General features: G+C 43.7%; 1 protein-coding gene across 1 annotated transcript in view; it reads right to left on the bottom strand.

Annotated features, from left to right (window-relative positions):
* GXYLT2 (glucoside xylosyltransferase 2) overlaps nt 1-20,255 on the bottom strand; it is an 89,235-nt gene that overhangs the window by 20,886 nt on the left and 48,094 nt on the right. Inside the window, exons 4-5 of the mRNA XM_082266436.1 lie at nt 12,465-12,716; nt 2,136-2,259 (exon numbers count right to left, since the gene is read on the bottom strand). Coding sequence (XP_082122562.1) covers nt 2,136-2,259; nt 12,465-12,716 — 376 coding nt within the window. The remainder of the gene's footprint in view (nt 1-2,135; nt 2,260-12,464; nt 12,717-20,255) is intronic.

Genomic DNA, 20,255 nt, shown 5'->3' on the forward strand with positions numbered 1-20,255 from the left:
AGACTTGCTGGGATAAGATAAAGTGACTGTAGAGGAAAAGGTTTTATTTTTCAAATAATAAATATGTCATACATATCTGCTCTGTGCAGTGGTTTTGCACGGGGCAGCCCTGATTCTTCTCTTCTGGGGTCCCCCACTGGCACTCCTTGCTTTCTCCCCGCCCTCCCCACCGAGTGCCCCCACATCAAGCTGCTTGCTATAAGGGCACTCGTGCGGGCTAAATCCTGAGACGGGCTCTGTGTCTATTGACACACAAAGCACAGCTCAGCCCCACCCCCTGATCCCTCACAGGCTGTGATTGACAACCGCAGGAGCCAGTGGCTCCCCCTGATGCCTCCATGTCCACTAAGGAGAGAGAGAGGAGAGAGCTGCTGCTCTCGGGCACAGCACTGGGTTGAGATTGGGCTCAGCTAAGTTTAAGGGGAGCTGGAAAGGGAGCCAAACACAGAAGGTTTTTTTTTTTTACACTATTCATAGAATGCATTAAAGTGGAAGGCACGTCAAAACCTAACTAAGCTTAAATCTACTCCCACCCCCATTCTATTCTATTTACCTTGTAAAAGGAAAGATGCCTATACATACCTATTCAAAAGTCGCTCCAGTCCAGTCACATGATCTTTGGAGCTCCGGCTTAAGTGAAGAGCAGAGATCACGGACAACGGCTGCAGAGCCTGGGCAATTATGTCACCCATAGGCTTACTATGGGGCATCCATTGTTGCCTGCCCCTCCTCTACACTGAAGCCGGTTATGTGACTGGACGCGAGCAAATTCAAAATATTTAAGTAATGGCATCTTTTTTTTTACAGAGTAGATAAAATAGGCTTAGAATGGCAGTCAGAGTAGTTTTAAACTTAAGCCCCGTACACATGAGTAGAAATTCGGCCGGGAAATTTCGTCTGACGACCGATCTGCCGATTTTCGGATTGTTAGTATGATGCTTCCGACAACCGACTCTGACTTTTCGGCCGAAAAAATCCTGGAGTGCGGGCTATATAATTTTTGTCGACCGTCAAAACATGTCCGATTTTCGTCTCATTAGTACAGATTTCGATGGGGAAAAATCTTATGAGCAAGACTAGGCATGGTCAGAGATGAAAGAACACAAAGAAAGCAATCCAACACATGACATCACTTCTGAAGTAGAATTCTGTCGTGCAGGAAAATTTGTGTGTAGTCTAGAGCAGTGGTCCTCAACCCTGGCCTACAGGGCCCACTAACAGGCCAGATTTTAGGTATTACCTTGGGGAGATGTAGACTAGAGTACTGCAATCACTGAGCAGCAAATGATATCACCTGGGATGTATTTCAGTTATCTTGAAAATCTGGCCTGTTAGTGGGCCCTGTAGGCCAGGGTTGAGGACCACTGGTCTAGAGCACATTCCAACCAACAGACACCACTCTGGACAAAAGACGGACGACCGGTCGGCGGAAATTCGTTGCGTGTGTACGAGGCTTTAGGTTTTGACTTGTCTTCCGCTTTAAGGCAGGGGCGTAACTACACGGTTTGCACTGGGCCCCATGCTCCAGGGGGCCTGTGCGGCCCCCTTGTACACCTGGATAGGAGGGGCGGTGGGGGCAGCATGTAGAGAAATCACTGTCCTCCTTTTTCCTCCTGTAGCTGCAGAAGGGAAAATGGAGGAGATTGGTTCCTCTGTATGCTGCCCCCGCCACTCCTCCTATCCAGTTAACAGTGCAGGGACTACGCCTACCTTCCAGGAAGCATTGCCTTCTGGGTGTGGACTGGAACTTCCTCTGGAACCTGTCCCTATCTCTGGTACTGACCCTAACAGATTGGGTTTCTTTACACTAGCCACTCGCAAAAAAAGTGCCAAACTTGGGAGCCAGAGTCTTAAATAGACTTTGCCTGATCCAAGATGGCTGCCAGAATCACAAGGGGTATCAACGTCAAATCAGATAACTGCCTCCTTGTAACCAAGGAAATCATACAGAAACCAAGTTGCTGTGATCGAGCGCCACATGCAGTGAAGAATACACACTGCGCCTGCCTACAAACAATAATTATTTCAAGGTTTACTGTAGGGTAAAAGGGTTGAGAAAGGCTGGCCTAGGTCAAAGCTTTAAGTTAACATCTGAGATCAAAGTCTAACTTTTTTTCTTATTAGACAAGTCCTACCTGGATTGAAGGAGAAAATAATGTTCAACAAATCCTGGTCTCCCCACGTGATGTAGTTTTTATATTTTTGGTACAATGGGTGCAGCATCTCTTCCCAGGTCAAACCAGCTGGGATCATATTGTTCTGAAAAGAAATACATTTCATGTTATAGCAGAGCTGTGGGCAAATCATAATGGACAGATTTTTTTTTTTAAATCAGAATAAAGTTTATTAACAACTTTTGACAGTACAATAACAATGCACATTCCGAAGTATTACATTATACAATACTTCTTGTACAAAGGCAAAGCAGGTTTATAAAACCAATTGAACCTGAGATGTCATGTCATTAGTCATTATATCTCACAGTGTATGCATCCCTAGGTATGGTTTAAGAAGACATTCTCATCATATCTCTTCTCCAGTACTTTAAAATAAACTCACTCCAAGGGTGAGGACACAATGAGCAGTTGAGTTCCCATTTTAGGTTAATAGCCTATCAAGAATTGGGTCCAAAGGAGCCAAGCCAGGGGTAGTTAGCCAGCATCCCCAGATCTTATTGAACCGGATCGGGCTGCCTCTATGCTGATATATCAAGTTAATCCAATGTTGTCTAACCACATCTCTGAAGTCCAATGTTGCAAGATCAGCTTTCAAAGTTGGAACAGTGATCTGGACACCGCCTCTCTGACATATATGTCCGTTATAACATCATCCGGTATACCCAATAAGAAAGGTTTGGGGTCAAGAGAGACAGTTACTTAAAAAGTATTGTTAAATGGTGTTTACTATGCCAGTCCAAACGCGGTGCAACTTTGGGCGCCGCCATGGGAGATGTATCAGGTCCCCCTTAGCGCCCTTGCATCTCGTACACAATGGGTCTGAGCGGAGTCCAAGAGTAAACAATTTAAGTGGGGTTTGATGAACCCGCAATAATATACAGTATATAGTTGAGACATTCTTTGGGTTACAGCTGTGGACAGATTCCAGGGGCTCTGACCACTGATCCCCATCTTTACCACCCACATCCTCCACCCATTTTTCCATAGCTATGTTGGGAAAATTCTCCAGGTACTCTGGCAGCAGCATTGCATAGCACCTGGAGATAAATCCTTTAGTGGATGTGGATTGTTTCCCTAATATTGAAAAGAGGAGTGAGAGATAATACGGCCTGCTCTAAGGATGCCTGCGCTTTAATGGCGTGCTGCGATTGAAGGTAGGGGAAGTACATTTTGTTTGACAATCCAACTCTGGCTTGCATCTGGGCAAATGGGAGCAACCTGCCATTGCTTAAAATATGACGGAGTTGAGTAACATCATATGTTAGCCACCGGGCTGCACACTGCAGCTTTGCCAGTTCCGGGTACGTATTGTTATTCCAGATGGGGCTGTAACTAGTAAATCCTGACACTCTTTGTAGTTGTTTTGCTTTGAACCAAATCTTATGTAGTAGCATATACGTGAGGTACCTTTTATTGGACTTTAAGAAGAGCTGGACCTCAAGGGCTTTCGGGAGAGTCTGAGCTTCTACACAGTGTAACGCCACAGCTAATGTGGAATCAGTGTGTGTTTCCCCCTCGGCCGATACATCATTCATGCCGTTTAGCAGCTGCTGCAGCTGGGCTGCCAGATAGTACAGCCAGGGGTTTGGGAAAGCTAGGCCCCCCAGTATCCTTAGACCCCTGGAGTTGCTCCAGCCTGACCCGATTTCCATAGTAGGGAGCGCAATATGGAATTTACCACTCAAAATATTTTAAGGGGTACAACCACAGGTGTATTATGGAGGAAATAGAGCAGCTGGGTGTAACGCTCCTGCGTTTTTGTAGTAGGCTGGATTTGCAGCTGCAGAATCTCCACTCAGTAGTCATGTAGAGATGTGTTGAATAACCAGATCCAACTCTCCAGACTCATCACTGTGGGCTTGTCAGCTTCAGCATACAGATATACACACTCAATAAGATGTTCCTGGAGTGATAGGATGTATATAACAGTATGAAGATGATGTGCTGAAGGGACAGGTGTGAACAGTGACAGAGATGGCAAGCACTTGATAGAATTGTTCAGATGGTATTAGGTAGAATGCAGATAGGTTAGTAATCGAGTATGGTAACAGGTGGTAAGGACAGCAGATGACAAATACAGGATAGACTAACCCAGTGCAAGGATAGATGGTAGTAGACTCAAGAGCTAGCAATCTATGTAACAGTGCAGATGATAGAATTAGTATGCATAGATAGTAACAGTCCTTATGTGCAGAGGTAGATAGTGTAAGTAAGGTTATGGAGGATTCCCCTGTGGGGTACTTATCACTAGTAAAGTTAGTAGTAGCAGGGTCCAGTAGTAAGGGAGTGATCCAGTAGCGAGAGACACAGGGATCGGTAGCGAGGTTCCGGTCTGTTTCCAAGTAAAAGGGAATAGCTGGAGGTTCCGGTAGCAAGGTAAGCTTGTAAGCATGTGGACACACGGCAGGTTGAACGAACGATGTGAGAGAGAACGCCAGTGGTTGAAATAGCCGCTCTGCGGTGCTCGGCGATGACGTCATCCGTCTTAAAGGTGTATGCGTACCACCTAATTAGAAAGGTGGGACGCATATTTGAAAGAAAAGTGGAAAATAAGGGTACCAGAGGTACCAGAATCTTACACTGGGACATTAAAATTGGTTTTGCTAAATTAGCTCTACCCACCACTGACACCAATAGTTTGGAACACAATTTCACCTTATCCCTAAACCGTGACAGTAGGGGAAATATGTTCAAACAGCAATAGTTCACAATCTCAGCCGAGACTATGAATCCCAAATATCTGAACTGTCCCACTATAGGCACTGGGCAGAACGAAGATAACTGGGGGTCAAGAGCTCCATCCAGCGGCAACAGGGCTGACTTGGTCCAGTTAATAGTCAAGCCTGAATAAATACCAAATTCAGTGACTATGTCCATTACAGCTTGCAAAGAGGGGCCTGTGTTTTCCATCAAAAGCAGCATGTCGTCTGCATACAACATGATCTTTTCATGGAGTGCACCATATTTAAAGCCCTCAACCAGAGAGCTGGTCCTAATTTTAGCCGCCAGGGGTTCTATTGCAAGGGCAAAGAGGGCACCCTTGCCTAGTACCCCTACCCAGTGAAAATACCTGTGAGGTCCTGTCAGCCTCCCTGATAGCAGCCTAGGGATTATGATACAATAAACAGACCCATGCAATAAATTGTTCCCTGAAACCAAATCTTTTCAGCACTGCCCACAAATAACACCACTCCAGGCTATCAAAGGCTTTGTTTGCGTCCAGCTACAAAAGCGCTTTCGCCCCTCCGTTATCAGCTGGTGTTTGCATATTTATATAAAGTCGTTTGAGGTTGAAAGCAGTGGATTTGTTAGGCATGAAGCCAGCTTGGTCTGCATGAACGATATCAGAAATTACTTTGTTAAGCCTCCGAGCCAAAATTTTTATGTCCGCTTGTAACAAGGAAATAGGTCTATATGAATTAGGCTCCGTAACTTGCTTATCAGGCTTCAAAAGCAAAATAATACTAGCCCTGTTCATGGAAGGCGGTAACTGTACATGCTCATGGGCCTCTTTGAATACTTTCAAGAGCTTAGGTCAAAGGAAATCAGTGTGTTGTTGGAATACCTCCATTGGCAGCCCATCGTCCCCAGATGCTTTGGAGTTGTAAAAAGAGCTGGTCGTCTCCCGGATCTCCTCTAATATAATAGGAGAATCCAGACTTGGTCTGTGAGCATCTGACAGGGTGGGCATATTGATAGACTGTAAATAACTTGATAGGGTCTCTTGGGTATAGGAGACCTTAGAGGCATAGAGATCGGAGTAGAATTTTACTAGTTCTGCCATAACTGTTTCTAGGGAATTGGCATAGCCCCCTGTAGGAAGTTTTAGTGCACCAATCACCGGAGCCACTGGGCATACATTAACTATTTTTGAAAGCAGAGGACCAGTCTGTTCCTCCTCTTCATAAAAGGTTACCTTGAAAAAAAAACTCTTTTTTTTTTCGGCTTTGGAGTTAATTTTTTGTTTTTTCATCCTGTGCAGCGAACCAAGCTGACTGGGCCTCGTCTGTGGGTTGTGAAATATACACCCTCTCCCTTTCCTGGACATGCTAAGTCTTTCATGCTTTTTTAGATTCTGTCTTTATACTTTTAACTGCGGTTATGAAGACTCCACGTATATAGCATTTATAAGCGTTCCATTTCAGCAGGTTATCAGTATAGAGTGCGTTATCCTCAAAGAAACTAACCATGTTTTGTCCAATCCCAGTGCTCTTAGGTATTCATTTCAGCTAAAAAGTGTTTAGACGCCACGGAGTTCTAGTAAGGGTCAGGATAGGTCTAGCTGTAATCCAGCATACTAAAGGCGAGTGGTCAGACACCCCTCTAGGACCGTACAGAATTTTGAAAACCAGCCCAATCGATCAAGCTGACCCGAGACAAAGCTCTATATGGGTCAGTAACCCATATGTCTTAGGCCTCTTTCACACGGGCGTTCGTATATCACCCCATTCCATGCATGTCAATGGGATTGCGGATGTCAGCGGATGACTATCCGCTGACATCCGATTTGCGTCCTTTCAGTTCTGTTCCGTTTTTTGGAACGGAAAAGAACCCTATTTTTCTTCCGTTTTAAAAAACGGAAAGGACGCAAAATCGGATGTCAGTGGTGTCATCCGCTGACAATCCGCAATCCCATAGACATTATGTCTGTATGTCATCCGCAAACGGGTGGGATGATATGCGGACATACGGACCTGATGACACAAGTGTTATCCATGTCCGTAAAAAAAAAAAAGTGCCAGAGCGGATCGAAATACGGTCCGCTCCGTGTGAAAGAGGCCTAAGAATAACAGGAGAATTGGACAGTTACAGGGTACTTTTCTCTCCATTCATCCACCCATTTTACCTATTCCATAAATTGTAGCAGCGGGCTGCTTCGTTGTGAGGATCCTAAATTTTTTTGGGGGGGGGGGCTGTCTGGCTAGGGCAGGATTTAGGACATTAATAAATTACCTAGCACAAAGATTGGAATATCAGGCTTATCTAAAGAGAAGACCAGCAGGTCCCGCAGCATTGAAATGGAAAAGGGTGGCGGTATGTATACCACAGCTATTATACATATTAAAGAGCACAATTTACAATATAAAAATAACTATCGCCCCTCCAGATCAGATATTGCAGCTAGTTTTTGAAAATCCAGAGATTTGTGTACAAGGACACACACCCCTCTGGAGTATGAAGTATGCATGATATATCTTTTGGGCCCCTGGAGTACTTTACACAGAGTCTCTGGTGTGAGATGGTTCTCTTGAAGGCTTATTATTGCAGGATGGTTCTTACAGAGGACTGTACTCGCCATCACCCTCTTTAAAGGATCATGTAGTCCCCTAACATTCCAGGTAATCAGAGGTATGTCCGTAATGTGACTACTGATAAGATCTTATGCAATGTGGCAAGTGAGATGCATTGTATCTCATACTCCTAAAGTACCTGCTTAAGCCTAGTAAGTACTTGAGAGCCGTACCGTTCAGTTTCATGCAGTGGAAAAGCACCGCCGTACTGTACCGAACCGTTCCTACACCGTACCATGCGGTACCAGCAGTGGAAAAGCACAAAAGCGAGCCGAACCGTTCTGTTCCATGCAGTGGAAAAGCGCCATAAATGAACAAGATATCTCCGGAAGTGCAGAAAAAAAAAAGTCTCTTGAAAAATACCAAAGATTAACTCAAGAATAACCCGATAGAGAGGGCTGAGAGACCGTTCTTCCCGGCTATGGGTATCAATTAAACAAAACCATAACTTGCAGTGGTGCCCTTCAGGCAAAGCTTTCCAACAGATAACACCTATCAGGTGCATTTGGTGGTGAGGCATCTCGCAGAAAGTTTTTCACGATCCCTTACGAAGGGCTGCCTCCATTTGAGCTTATCGGTAAACATAGCAAAAATTTTGTGACTAAAAAAGTGCAGCACCTTTCAGAACCACCGAATCAAAGGTATATTCCCGTTTGTAGCGGAAGCACAAAGAAACGGTCTCAGGTTTCAGCGTTGTCTCGGTGCCTGACCCGAAGAGAGGGCTCATTGACATCCAGCCAGTCTGCAGCTTCCCCGGCTGAGTTGAAAAAGTGAACCTGACCTCTGGCTGTAATCCGCAGCCGTGCATGGTAGATGGCATAAGCTGAATCACAGATCTCTCTCTGCCTCTGTCCAACCCACTCCCCACACAGTTAGTAAGCACATCTAGGAAACACATTTAACCCCTTGATCACCCCCAGTGTTAACCCCTTCCCTGCCAGTGTCATTTATACAGTAACAGTGCATATTATTTAGCACTGAACAATGTATTAATGTCACTGGTCCCCAAAAAGTGTCACTTAGTGTTAGAGATTTGTCTGCCGCAATGTCGCAGACCTGATAAAAATCGCTGATCGCCACCTTTACTAATAAAAAAATAAAAAGTCAATAAATCTATCCCGTAGTTTGTAAACGCTATAACTTTTGCGCAAACCAATTATTATATGCTTTTTGGGATTGTTTTTACCAAAAATATGTAGCAGAATACAAATTGGCCTAAACTAATAAAAAACAATTCGATTTTTAAATTTTTTTTATTGGGAATGTTTTATAGCAGAAAGTAGAAAATATTGTTGTTTTTTTTTTTTTTTCAAAATTGTTGCTCTTTTTTTGTTTATAGCGCAAAAACGAAAAACCGCAGAGGTGATCAAATACAACCAAAAGAAATCTCTATTTGTGGGAAAAAAAGGACATCAATTGTATTTGGGTACAGCGTCGCAAGACCGCGCAATTGTCAGTTAAAGCAACGCAGCCCTGAATCGCAAAAAATGGCCTGGTCATTAAGGCGGTGAAACCTTCCAGAGTGGAAGTGGAGTAAATAAAAGAAAAATCCTTTTTGAAAATGAGAAACGTTACAAGTAAGCACTTCTATTTTTATTTTACTTCTAATTTTCCAAGTTTGTGACAGGGTCTCTTTAAAGTTTGATATCCTTCTAAATGTGGAGACTGTGGTGGCACCCAGTTTTGTGATGGATTTACATCATTATCTCCTATCAGGCACAATCAGGAAGCGATTATCCTGTGTGTCGCAATAAATAACAAAGAGTGGCGCTAAACGTTGTACGCCTGCCTATTGTTGTCTGGAGACATCCATGTTTCTGCCCATCTCCTTGAGAAAGGACAGCAGTGATCCGGAACGTGGCTGTCACTACGCAGCATTGAGGACTAGCAGTAAGCAGAGTGTGATTTACAGTGTGCGGGACATGCTCCATCAGCGGATGTCATTAGGAATTACAGCTCGATTATACTGATCACTCTGAAGACCTCAAAGAACTCTCTGCACCCCCCCCCCACTCCGAAAACGCACGACTGTAAAGGTATCCATAAGACAAGCTAATAGAAGCACGTATTTGGTGAGTGCAAATTAAAAATCTTGGCATGCTCTGGGGCGAGCACGCCAAATTGCACACCCCTCTCCATTAAGATGTATAAGCATTATGTGTCAGGAAAAATCCCCCCCCCCCCATTCCTAAAAGGCAGGACTGTAAAGTTATCCATAAGATAAGCTAAAAGAAGCAAGTATTTGGTGAATGCAAATTAAAAATCTTGGCATGCTCCGGAGTGAGCACGCCTAATTGCACGCCCCCCCCCTCCCCATTAAGATGCATAAGCATTATTTGTAAGGAAAAATAACCCCCCCCCCCCCCCGTTCCTAAAACGCACGACTGTAAAGGTATCCATAAGACAAGCTAAAAGAAGCAAGTATTTGGTGAATGTAAATAAAAATCTTGGCATGTTCCAGGGCGAGCATGCCAAATTGCACGCCCCCCCCCCCCCCCCCACTAAGATGTATAAGCATTATGTGTCAGCAAAAACTGCGTGATTAAAGCGCGATCTCCCCTCCCCCAATCCTCCATATGATCACAGTGATCATAAATAGGGGGAAATATTGCAACGACCGCCATTTTATTCTCCAGAGTCTTTGCTAAAAAAATATACACACACACACACACATACACATATATATATATATATATATATATATATATACACATACACAATGTTTGGGGGTTCTAAGTAATTTTCTAGCAAAAAATACAGATTTTAACTTGTAAACAACATGTGTCAGAAATAGGCTTGGTCCTTAAGTGGTTAATATTCCAGATACAATTTGATTCCAGTATAGAGTCAGAGAGAAAATCAAACTGGTTCGGCTGCCAAAACCAGCTGCTGACAAGACCTGTGCTTGTTATTATACTGGTGAAAATACCATTAACAGCTCAATCTCAGTTTCAGTCCACATACCCTATTCCCCATTTCAAACCTTGATGATGGGGGGGATTTCTGGACTGCTGAAACGCATCGCCTTCCTCTCCTTGATCTTCTATTTGATCCTATACAAGGAATAGATCTGCTGTTTTGCAGTACAAAACAAGGAAACTATGGGAATCCTTTGAGGAGTAGAAGCTGCCTTCCCAATAACCAGACAATTTGTACCAATACCATCATCCAATTCGATGGCAATAAAAATAGGGCAACCTTGTGTCCCAAGTGATATCTTGGGCAGCATCTCCCTTACTCTCCTCTAAAGCCAGCGGTAGACAGATCAAAATTTGGGTGGCTTAGCAGGAACCTGACAAATTTTGATCCATCTTTGGGCAAGCTGGTTGTACTGAAGTTGATCTATTGATCGACTTCAGTACAACCAGCCTGTTGGTTTTTTTTTTCCTTTGATCAGTCCCGTTGGCTATAGTCCCTAGCAGTAATCACTGTATTCTGACGGCTGGAAAACCTCCCGCTGTCGGAATACAATATCGGGGAGGGATTCCCCCCATCAACACTGAAGGTGTTGATGGGGGGAATCAAGCAATTTTCTTTCCTTCACCCCTTGGTTGAGGGAAAGAAAAGGACATAATGCATGACCAGACATGCCCGGCGCTAGGAGGAACAAACTAATTAGAGGGCATACGGGGTGAGGGGGTGGAGCTGTAGAAGTATAGCTGCAGGGTAGGAGGGGTTCCGGTCACTCTTTGAGGAGAAATCGTGGAAGAACGTCCCTCCCGCCCTCTTTTTTTCTACGGGGGAACTCCGATTGTTGGGGTATTTATAGTTTTTTCTCTACGTTCAGAGTTTTGGCGGTTTGGGGTCCTTGACAGGGGTCTACAAGCTGGTCTTTTGGGAAAAATGGTGGGGACCCATCCGAGGTATGGCATTCTCTAATTGGTACAGGTGGGTGTCTGAGGTCGGCTGTGTAATGCCTCGTACACACGCAACGATTATCGGCCGACCGTTCGGCCGACTTTTGTCCAGTGTTGTTGTGTTGGTTGAAATGTGCTCTAGACTGCACATGAATTTTCTCGGCCAACAAAAACCAACTTCAGAAATGATGTCATGTGCTGGTTTACTTTCCGTGTGTTTTTTCTTCTCTGAGCATGCCCAGTCTTGCTCATCTGAATTTTGTCTGACGAAATCTGTACCAACTGATGAAAAATCGGCCGTTCTGTTGACAGCTAACAAATTTTTTTTAGCATGCACACCAGATTTTGTTCGACCGAAAAGTCTGAGTCGGTTGTCGGAAGCATCATACTAACAAGCCGACAATCGGCCGATCGGACGTTGGCTGAAAACTCACGGCCAACAATCGTTGTGTGTGTACGAGGCATTAGTCTCCGAGGTGGTGCTTAGAGGCTTAGGGCACGACTAAGCCAAATGGTGACACAGACACAAAAGTTGGTTAATATGGTACTGTCAAGGACCTGCAACCAAGTTTAATCTGGATTATTGTTATATTTGTTAATAAAAAGATTTGTTGTTTAATAAAAGGCCATGTCGGCCATTTTTAACTCCAAGTATGAGTAGTGTGATTATTTAATAGGGTGGGATGGGTCGTTAGTTGGAGTGGGAACAGTTGGGTAGGACATGTTTAGGGCAACACGGGAGCTCTGACCTACCCGGGTCATGCCTTAGAAAGCTGATTTTGACATGGTTACAGCCCTCAGATATGTAGTGTAAATAGATGAGCTAAGGCAGCCCAAAAAGTCCCCCCCCCCCCCCAGAAAAGCCTCATATTGTAGTTTGTCCATTCATTCCTGCACTAAACCGATTAATAGATTATCAGCTTCTTCTGCAAGACCTCCTAGTTTCTCACACGCCTTCCGAAACGATCATCTTTATTCCTAAATTATTACCATTATACAGATCTCCCATCCTACTCCCCTTTGATGGCCATATTAAGCTCACTCATCCATTTTAGGTACATTATAACAACAGATTGGGAAACACTATTTAAGGCTCTGATTTATTTCCCACATTTCAACTGACATTTTATTTTTTTTACCTTGAACTGCTGCTTCCTGATGCGAGTCAGATTCATTAGCATGACCCCCGAGTTGACCCCAGTTGTACCATAGAAAGGGTGACGAGCAAAGCGACTGTACCAGCCAATCTTAGGGACTTCGTGCTCGGGGGCCATTGCAGCCAACTGCGTTTCGTTGAATTTTTTCAAGAAGGCCCAGATGTCATCCAGAGGCCTCAAAAACAGAACATCCGTGTCCACGTATAGTAAGGAGTCCACGTCTTGCAGGATCATCTGCACATTAAATATTGCTGTGTTAGTTATAAGGGTTCATGTTTATTGCAGTAATAAATAAAAGTGTGGCTATGTAATAGACTAAAAACTTATAAATTATAAAATTCAAAACTATTTCTATAACCCCAACCTTCCTAGGTAACAGTGATTGGCAGGTAATGAAAGAGGCACAAGGAACCCTCAAATTGGTAAGTGGAAAAAACCTATAGATCCACAAGTGGCAGCATCTTCAGGATCTCACTTGATGTTCACAACTCCAAATCTCTTGCTGAACTCTGTGGGAGATTGGGGGCCTTAAATGATTAAACATGGCTTTATCAGCCTTTACTAAGGAAAACTGACCAGCAGAATCATAGAGGTTTCCTGTAAACCGCTAAGGCAGTGGTCTCCAACCTTCGGCCCTTTGCTTGCTTTTATGCGACCCTTGGGACACTAGTTTATCTACTGACACCAACAATAAGACATAATTCCCCCCACTGGCACCAAGAATGGGGCACAATGATGCCAACGATGGGGCAAAATTCCTTTCACTGACACCAATGATGGGGCCCAATTTCTTCCAAAGACACCAACAATGGGGCCCAACTCCTCCTAATGGCACCAAAAATGGGGCATTGTTTTTTTTTCCACTGACGTCAGCAACTTTTCTACTCCCAGTGGCCACAGTCTGGCCGGCCTAAAGAAGGACAGTAAACTGGCCCTTTTTCTAGGACGTTAGGAGACCCCTTCTCTAAGGGGATAGCAGGGACAAGAAAAAAGTTTTTAAAAAAACTTACAAACTTTATCAAGATACATATATATATGGAGGGGAAGGGAATAAAATAGGTAACTAAAAGGGTGTAATGGATTCGGCATATTGGGTAAGGTAATGTATAATAAATATAGTCCATAACATAATATTGATATAACTCTTAAAAAAGCCGATAGCCCAAGGTTACTAATGAGATAAGATGGGAAGGGGGGGGGAACGGGACTTTGTGTGAGGTGTGTGGAGTCGGTTGGCATATAGAATGATTCAGTAACCTGGTAAGAGGTAAAAGATTTAATGAATATTGTCATAATATAACATAAAAAATACACGATAAATACAGTGACAGTACAGTCATAAAGACAATAAGAGCCGGTTCACACTGGGTCGCCTGCCATAGATTAGCACAGGACCCATTCTAATAGGAGCGACACAAGTCGCTCCGACTTAGAAAAAGGGTCCTGTACTACTTTGGGGCGACCTGGAGCGACCTGCATTGACTTCAATGATATGAAGTCCGTGCATGTCGCTGTGCACCGCGACTTCACAGGTCGCCCCGGCAAGTCGGGTCGCCTGTATGTGAACCGGCTCTCAGAACATCTTAATGCTAAATCATACAGAACTCATGGGATATGCATTGGAAAGAGAGTCATTGATGATAGGCCTGTATAAAATCCAGATATAAAATAATTTTGGGGGATGCATCAAAGGTGGGCTCAACGCGTATCGTGGACAATTTCCACTTCATCAGGAGCAGATGTATCCCAAGTCAGTATTCAAAGGTAGGGTCAATGTAAATACGGATGTTGTGGACAGTAGTCCAAGGCCAAGAAGTCTGTGCTGGAAGCTGTAGGAACCCAAAACTGCGGCCCAGGGCATACCCAATAGGCATTCCAGGGTACATATGGGTGACCAAAGTGGTAGATAGTGGGTAGTATCACAGATATTGATCTCCAATGATTTCTATAAGGATAAATGTGTAAGGATATTAAGTTAGTATAGAAGTGTACACTGGTGCTACAGTGACAAAAAAGTGTAAAATAGATATAGAAATAGATCTATACCAACATAAATTAATCAAAGTAGAACTGAGCAAAGAATGAAGAAATGAAAGACCAGAGAGGTGAAGAAAAATCAGTGAATGTATAGTATCAGACCATATCACCAAAAGGAGTGATAACAAGTGTACCCGTGACAAGGTGTATGAATGTCCACAAGTAAAATCATGAAAGGTGAGGGAAAAAAAACAATTGGTGAAAAAAGGATTGTCATTAAGAAATACCCAGTATCCGCAACAGGAAAGGCTCCTAGCGTCACGTCCGTGCTCAATAGGTAAAGAAAAGGAAAAAATGTTCCCGCATCCCAGGCGAGAACCAAGTTTACCAAGATACAGTTAATTAGCTATTGTGATTTAAAAGAGCACATATTCTTGCAAAGAGTTATTCCACCTTGGGGTTGTTAGCTATTTATCTTCAGCTTTATCCTAATGAGTGTGACACCATTGCTTGAAAATGTTTCTGTCTAGTGCATCTGCCTGGCAGAACAGCTCATGGCTGGCTATGGGCATTAGCAGGTGGTCAATCCAATGCCAACCACCCAAAGGTTTCCCCCTTAAAGGATTGTAACAGTAATACAAAAATCTCAGATCTTCTGAACATGCACACTAATGTCTACATGGTCTATGAGAAGGCAGAGCAGCCAAACGTAAGTGGCACTGTCCTCATCTTCGGAGAAAACAATATTCAGTGTCTAGAAAAATACATCATCAACTATCATTACCTACCTTTTACCCAAGAAACATGGAAAGCGCAGATTATTCTGTGCAAAATAGTGCAGATAAGGTGACAATTGTCTCATGTGTCTTACATATTGTATCTTCAAAGAAGAAAGTCTTTTTGGTCACCTTTTGTGTATAAACTGTATTTTCATTACTAATATTAACCACTTAAGCCCCGGAAGATTTTACCCCCTTCCTGACCAGGGGGTATTTTACGATTAGGCACTGCGTGACTTTAACGGACAATTGCGCGGTCGTGCGACGCTGTATCTAAACGAATTTGGCGTCCTTTTTTTCCCACAAACAGAGCTTTCTTTTGGTGGTATTTGATCACCTGTGCGATTTTTTGATCATGCGCTATAAACAAAAAAATAAGCGTAAATTTTGCAAAAATAGCAATATTTTTCAAATTTTTTTATATGAAATTCCCCCAAAAAAATGTAAAAATCCAATTTTTTTAACATTTTCAGCCAATTTGTTTTATGCTACCTATGTTTGGTAAAAAAAAATTGCAAAAAGCGTATTTTGATTGGTTTGCGCAAAAGTTATCACGTTTACTAACAAAGGGAAAGATTTTTGTCATTTTTGTTGTTTTTTTTTCTAACGCGTAATGGCGGCGATCTGCGATTTTTTTGCGGTACTGCGACATTGCGGCGGACAGATTGGACCTTTGACTGACATTTTTGACACTTTTGGGGTTACCATTGACATTTCTACAGTAATCAGTGCTATTCATATGCACTGTTACTGTAAAAATACACTGGCAGTGAAGGGGTTAACTTTTTTTTGAAAGGGAGGGGCTATGTGTGTCCCTAGGGGCGTGCTTTCTACTGTGATTGGCTGTGGCTTCAGATGTATGAACAGTGATCAACGGTTCTACATAGTAGAACCGTATGATCATCCTTCATACACAGGGGAGAATGACAGGCAGCTTGTTTACACAAGCCGCCTGACCTTCTCCCTCTCCCCCGACGATCGCAGAGTGACCGGCGGACATCGGGTCCGCCGGTCACACACGCGGGGGGGTCAGTGACTGCGTGGGAGCGCACCTCCGGCGGCGCGCGCTCGCTCCCTAGACCCTCACAGGCTAGCGACGTAGACATACGTCGCTTTGCCTGTGAGGGGCTGACTGCCAACGTAGATCTGCGTTAGGCAGTCGGCAAGTGGTTAAGATTTATTACAGGTGCTTCCATGTTTCAAGTTATACAGTGCATGTTGGGCTGCCTAAATATAAAGCCCAGCATTAGCTCTGCCCTTGTTGACTACGCTCTAGAGCGCACCATTTTCATAGAATAGCGGGAGTGGTGCGATTGAACGGAGATTGTGCTATTCAAGCCTATGCAGCTGCCTTTCTCACCCTTTTTACCACAGGGGAATCTCTAAAATCAGTTTACCAGGTGTCATTAGCAAAGATGCCTCTTACAGTGGTGGTCAGTAGAAAAAATGCAACCCTCCTTACAGTGGTGGACAGAATGCCACCTTTACGTAAAAACTTAAAGACATGGATGAGCGAATTTGGGGGTGGAGGAACTTGACTGGCCTGCACAGAGTCCTGACCTCAACCCGACAGAACACCTTTGGGATGAATTAGAGAGGAGACTGCAAGTCAGGCCTTCTCGTCCAACATCAGTGCCTTACCTCACAAATGCGCTTCTGGAAGAATGGTCAAACATTGCCATAGACACACTCCTAAACCTTGTGGACAACCTTCCCAGAAGAGTTGAAGCTGTTTTAGCTGCAAAGGGTGGGCCAACTCAATATTGAACCCTACGGACTAAGACTGGGAAGCCATTCAAGTTTATGTGAGTGTAAAGGCAGGTGTCTCAATACTTTTTCTAATATAGTGTGTATATATATATATACACACACAGTATCTCACAAAAGTAAGTACACCCCTCACATTTTTGTAAATATTTTATCATGTGACAACACTGAAGAAATTACACTTTGCTACAATGTAAAGTAGTGAGTGTACAGCTTGTATAACAGTGAATATTTGCTGTCCCCTCAAAATACTTCAACACACAGCCAATAATGTCTAAAACACTGGCAACAAAAGTGAGTACACCCCTAAGTGAAAATGTCTAAATTGGGCACAATTAGCCATTTCCCCTTTCCAATGTCATGTGACTCGTTAGTGTTACAAGGTTTCAGGTGTGAATGGGGAGCAGGTGTGTTACATTTGGTGTTATCGCTCTCACTCTCTCATACTGGTCACTGGAAGTTCAACATGGCACCTCATGGCAAAAAAACTCTGAGGTTCTGAAAAGAAGAATTGTTGCTCTACATAAAGATGGCCTAGGCTATAAGAAGATTGCCAAGACGCTGAAACTGAGCTGCAGCACGGTGGCCAAGACCATACAGCGATTTAACAGGACAGGTTCCACTCAGAACAGGCCTCGCCATGGTCGACCAAAGAAGTTGAGTGCACGTGCTCAGCGTCATATCCAGAGGTTATCTTTGGAAAATAGATGTATGAGTGTTGCCAGCGTTACTGCAGAGGTTAAGGGGGTGGGGGGGGTCAGCCTGTCAGTGCTCAGACCATACGCCACACACTGCATCAAATTGGTCTGCATGGCTGTCGTTCCAGAGGGAAGCCTCCTCTAAAGATGATGTACAAGAAAGCCCGCAAACAGTTTGCTGAAGACAAGCAGACTAAGGACATAAATTACTGGAACCATGTCCTGTGTCTGATGAGACCAAGATAAACCTATTTGGTTCAGATGGAGTTAAGTGTGTGTGGCAGTTCATTGAGGGAACCATGAATGCCAACATGTGCTGTGACATACTGAAGCAGAGCATGATTCCCTTCCTTCAGAGACTTTGCCGCAGGGCAGTATTCCAACATAACGACCCCAAACACACCTCCAAGACGCCCGCTGCCTTGCTAAAGAAGCTGAGGGTAAAGGTGATGGACTGGCCAAGCATGTCTCAAGACCTAAACCCTATTGAGCATCTGTGGGGCATCCTCAAATGGAAGGTGGAAGAGAGCAAGGACTCTAACATCCACCAGCTCCGTGATGTCATCATGGAGGAGTGGAAGAGGACTCCAGTGGCAACCTGTGAAGCTCTGGTGAACGCCATACCCAAGAGGGTTAAGGCAGTGCTGGAAAATAATGGTGGCCACACAAAATATTGATACTTTGGGCCCAATTTGGACATTTTCACTTAGAGGTGTACTTACTTTTGTTGCAAGCGGTTTGTGTGTGTGGAGTTATGTTGAGGGGACAGCAAATTTACACTGTTATACAAGCTGTACACTCACTACTTTACATTGTAGCAAAGTGTCATTTCTTCAGTGTTGTCACATGAAAAGGCAAAATTAAATATTTACAAAAATGTGAGGGGTGTACTCACTTTTGTGAGATACTGTGTGTATATATATCTATATATATATATAGATATATATATATATACACACACACTATATATATACTGTATATAGATACACACACACACGCACTATTTAGAATTAGCCTTGGAGTCATTAATACATGCAGAATGTCGCACACCCACTCTAATGAATGGAAGAATACAGAACTGCTTCAGATAACATTTAATTAGAACCCAGCCATAAAAAAACACTTTCCATATTCATAAAACAACAATTATCATTAGAAAAGGTGACAAAGTTAATTAAATAATTCAAATCTTAAATTGAATCGTTTCCAAAAAAAGTGTTACTTTTTGGCTGGCAGCAGTCAGAGGAGTGAGAAGTTGTGTTGGGTTTTCCTATGGAGGTGGATAAAAGGGTGTAATATGGCTGCGATAAGCACTGTAATTAACCTCTGTGCACTCAACCTAACAGCTGCTCCACCGCGCCGAGCACTTCAATGCGGCACGTAATTATCTAGCCTGCCATGAGATGCCATCTCTCTCCGTGCGAGCCGCTGCTCGTGAGACGGCCACTTAACATTTAATACACCCCAAAGGATGGAAGCGCTCCCATTATTTTCTACAGGAGATGTTTCAAGACGTCTGTTAATTTTGTTCTCAACTGCAGCCAGAATCTTATGAGATTTCATGCATCCATGTAGTTATCAAAGTAAACTGTGTACTTAAAAGGAAAATGTTGTCTTATTTTTAGCATAGCTTGATTTTATTTTTTAAGATAATTACTTGATCTGCCTAAAGCAGCAGTCCCCAACCTTTTTAGCACCAGGGACCGGTTTTGGCGGGGCCAGTTTCACAGAGTCAGTCCTCACCCCCACATCACAACCCCCTTAAAAAGCATTCCCACAGTGTCTTCAGTTCCCCTTTACATCACAGTCCCCCTTTATATCACAGTGCCTCTTTACAGTGCAGTCCCCTTTATATCACAATGCCTCTTTACAGTGCAGTCCCCTTTATATCACAGTTCCTCTTTACAGTGAAGTCCCCCTTTATATCACAGTGCCCCTTTACAGTGCAGTCCCCTTTATATCACAGTGCCTCTTTACAGTGCAGTCCCATTTATATCACAGTGCCTCTTTACAGTGCAGTCCCCTTTATATCACAGTGCCCCTTTACATAATGTAAAGGTGACTGCACTGTAAAAGGGGCACTAGGATATAAAGGGGACTGCACTGCAATTGATTGGCTGGCCTGGATGCAAAAGTGCACACGCTCTAATTGGCAGGCTTGGATGAAAAGTGTGCACGCTCCAATTGCCCAGCCTGGATGGGACATGAATCAGTGCAGGAGAGGAAGGTTCTCTTTACAATGGAGGCCTTCAGACAGCCAGTGCAGGGCAGGCTGAGCCAGATCCTTCCACTGTGTATCAGTGTGGGGGGAAGATCCATATTGTAGTGATAGGATTAAAAATGTAGCACCCTCTAGTGCTAGAATAGCTGTAGGACAATTTATTTGACTCATGTTAGTTGCATGAGTCGGTTAATTGGGTCAGAGTTCAGATTCAGGTCAGGCTGGAAGGCTCTGCAGACCATGCCTCTGGTACCTCCCCCTGGTGCTAGAAGCTTGGAGAAGTTTCTAGAAGCTAGTGGGTGGAGGCTGAGAGGTCCTGATCTGTATACTT

Source organism: Pelophylax lessonae (assembly GCF_965119305.1).
Source record: "Pelophylax lessonae genome assembly, chromosome: 8".
In the NCBI taxonomy this organism is placed as follows: Eukaryota; Metazoa; Chordata; class Amphibia; order Anura; family Ranidae; genus Pelophylax; species Pelophylax lessonae.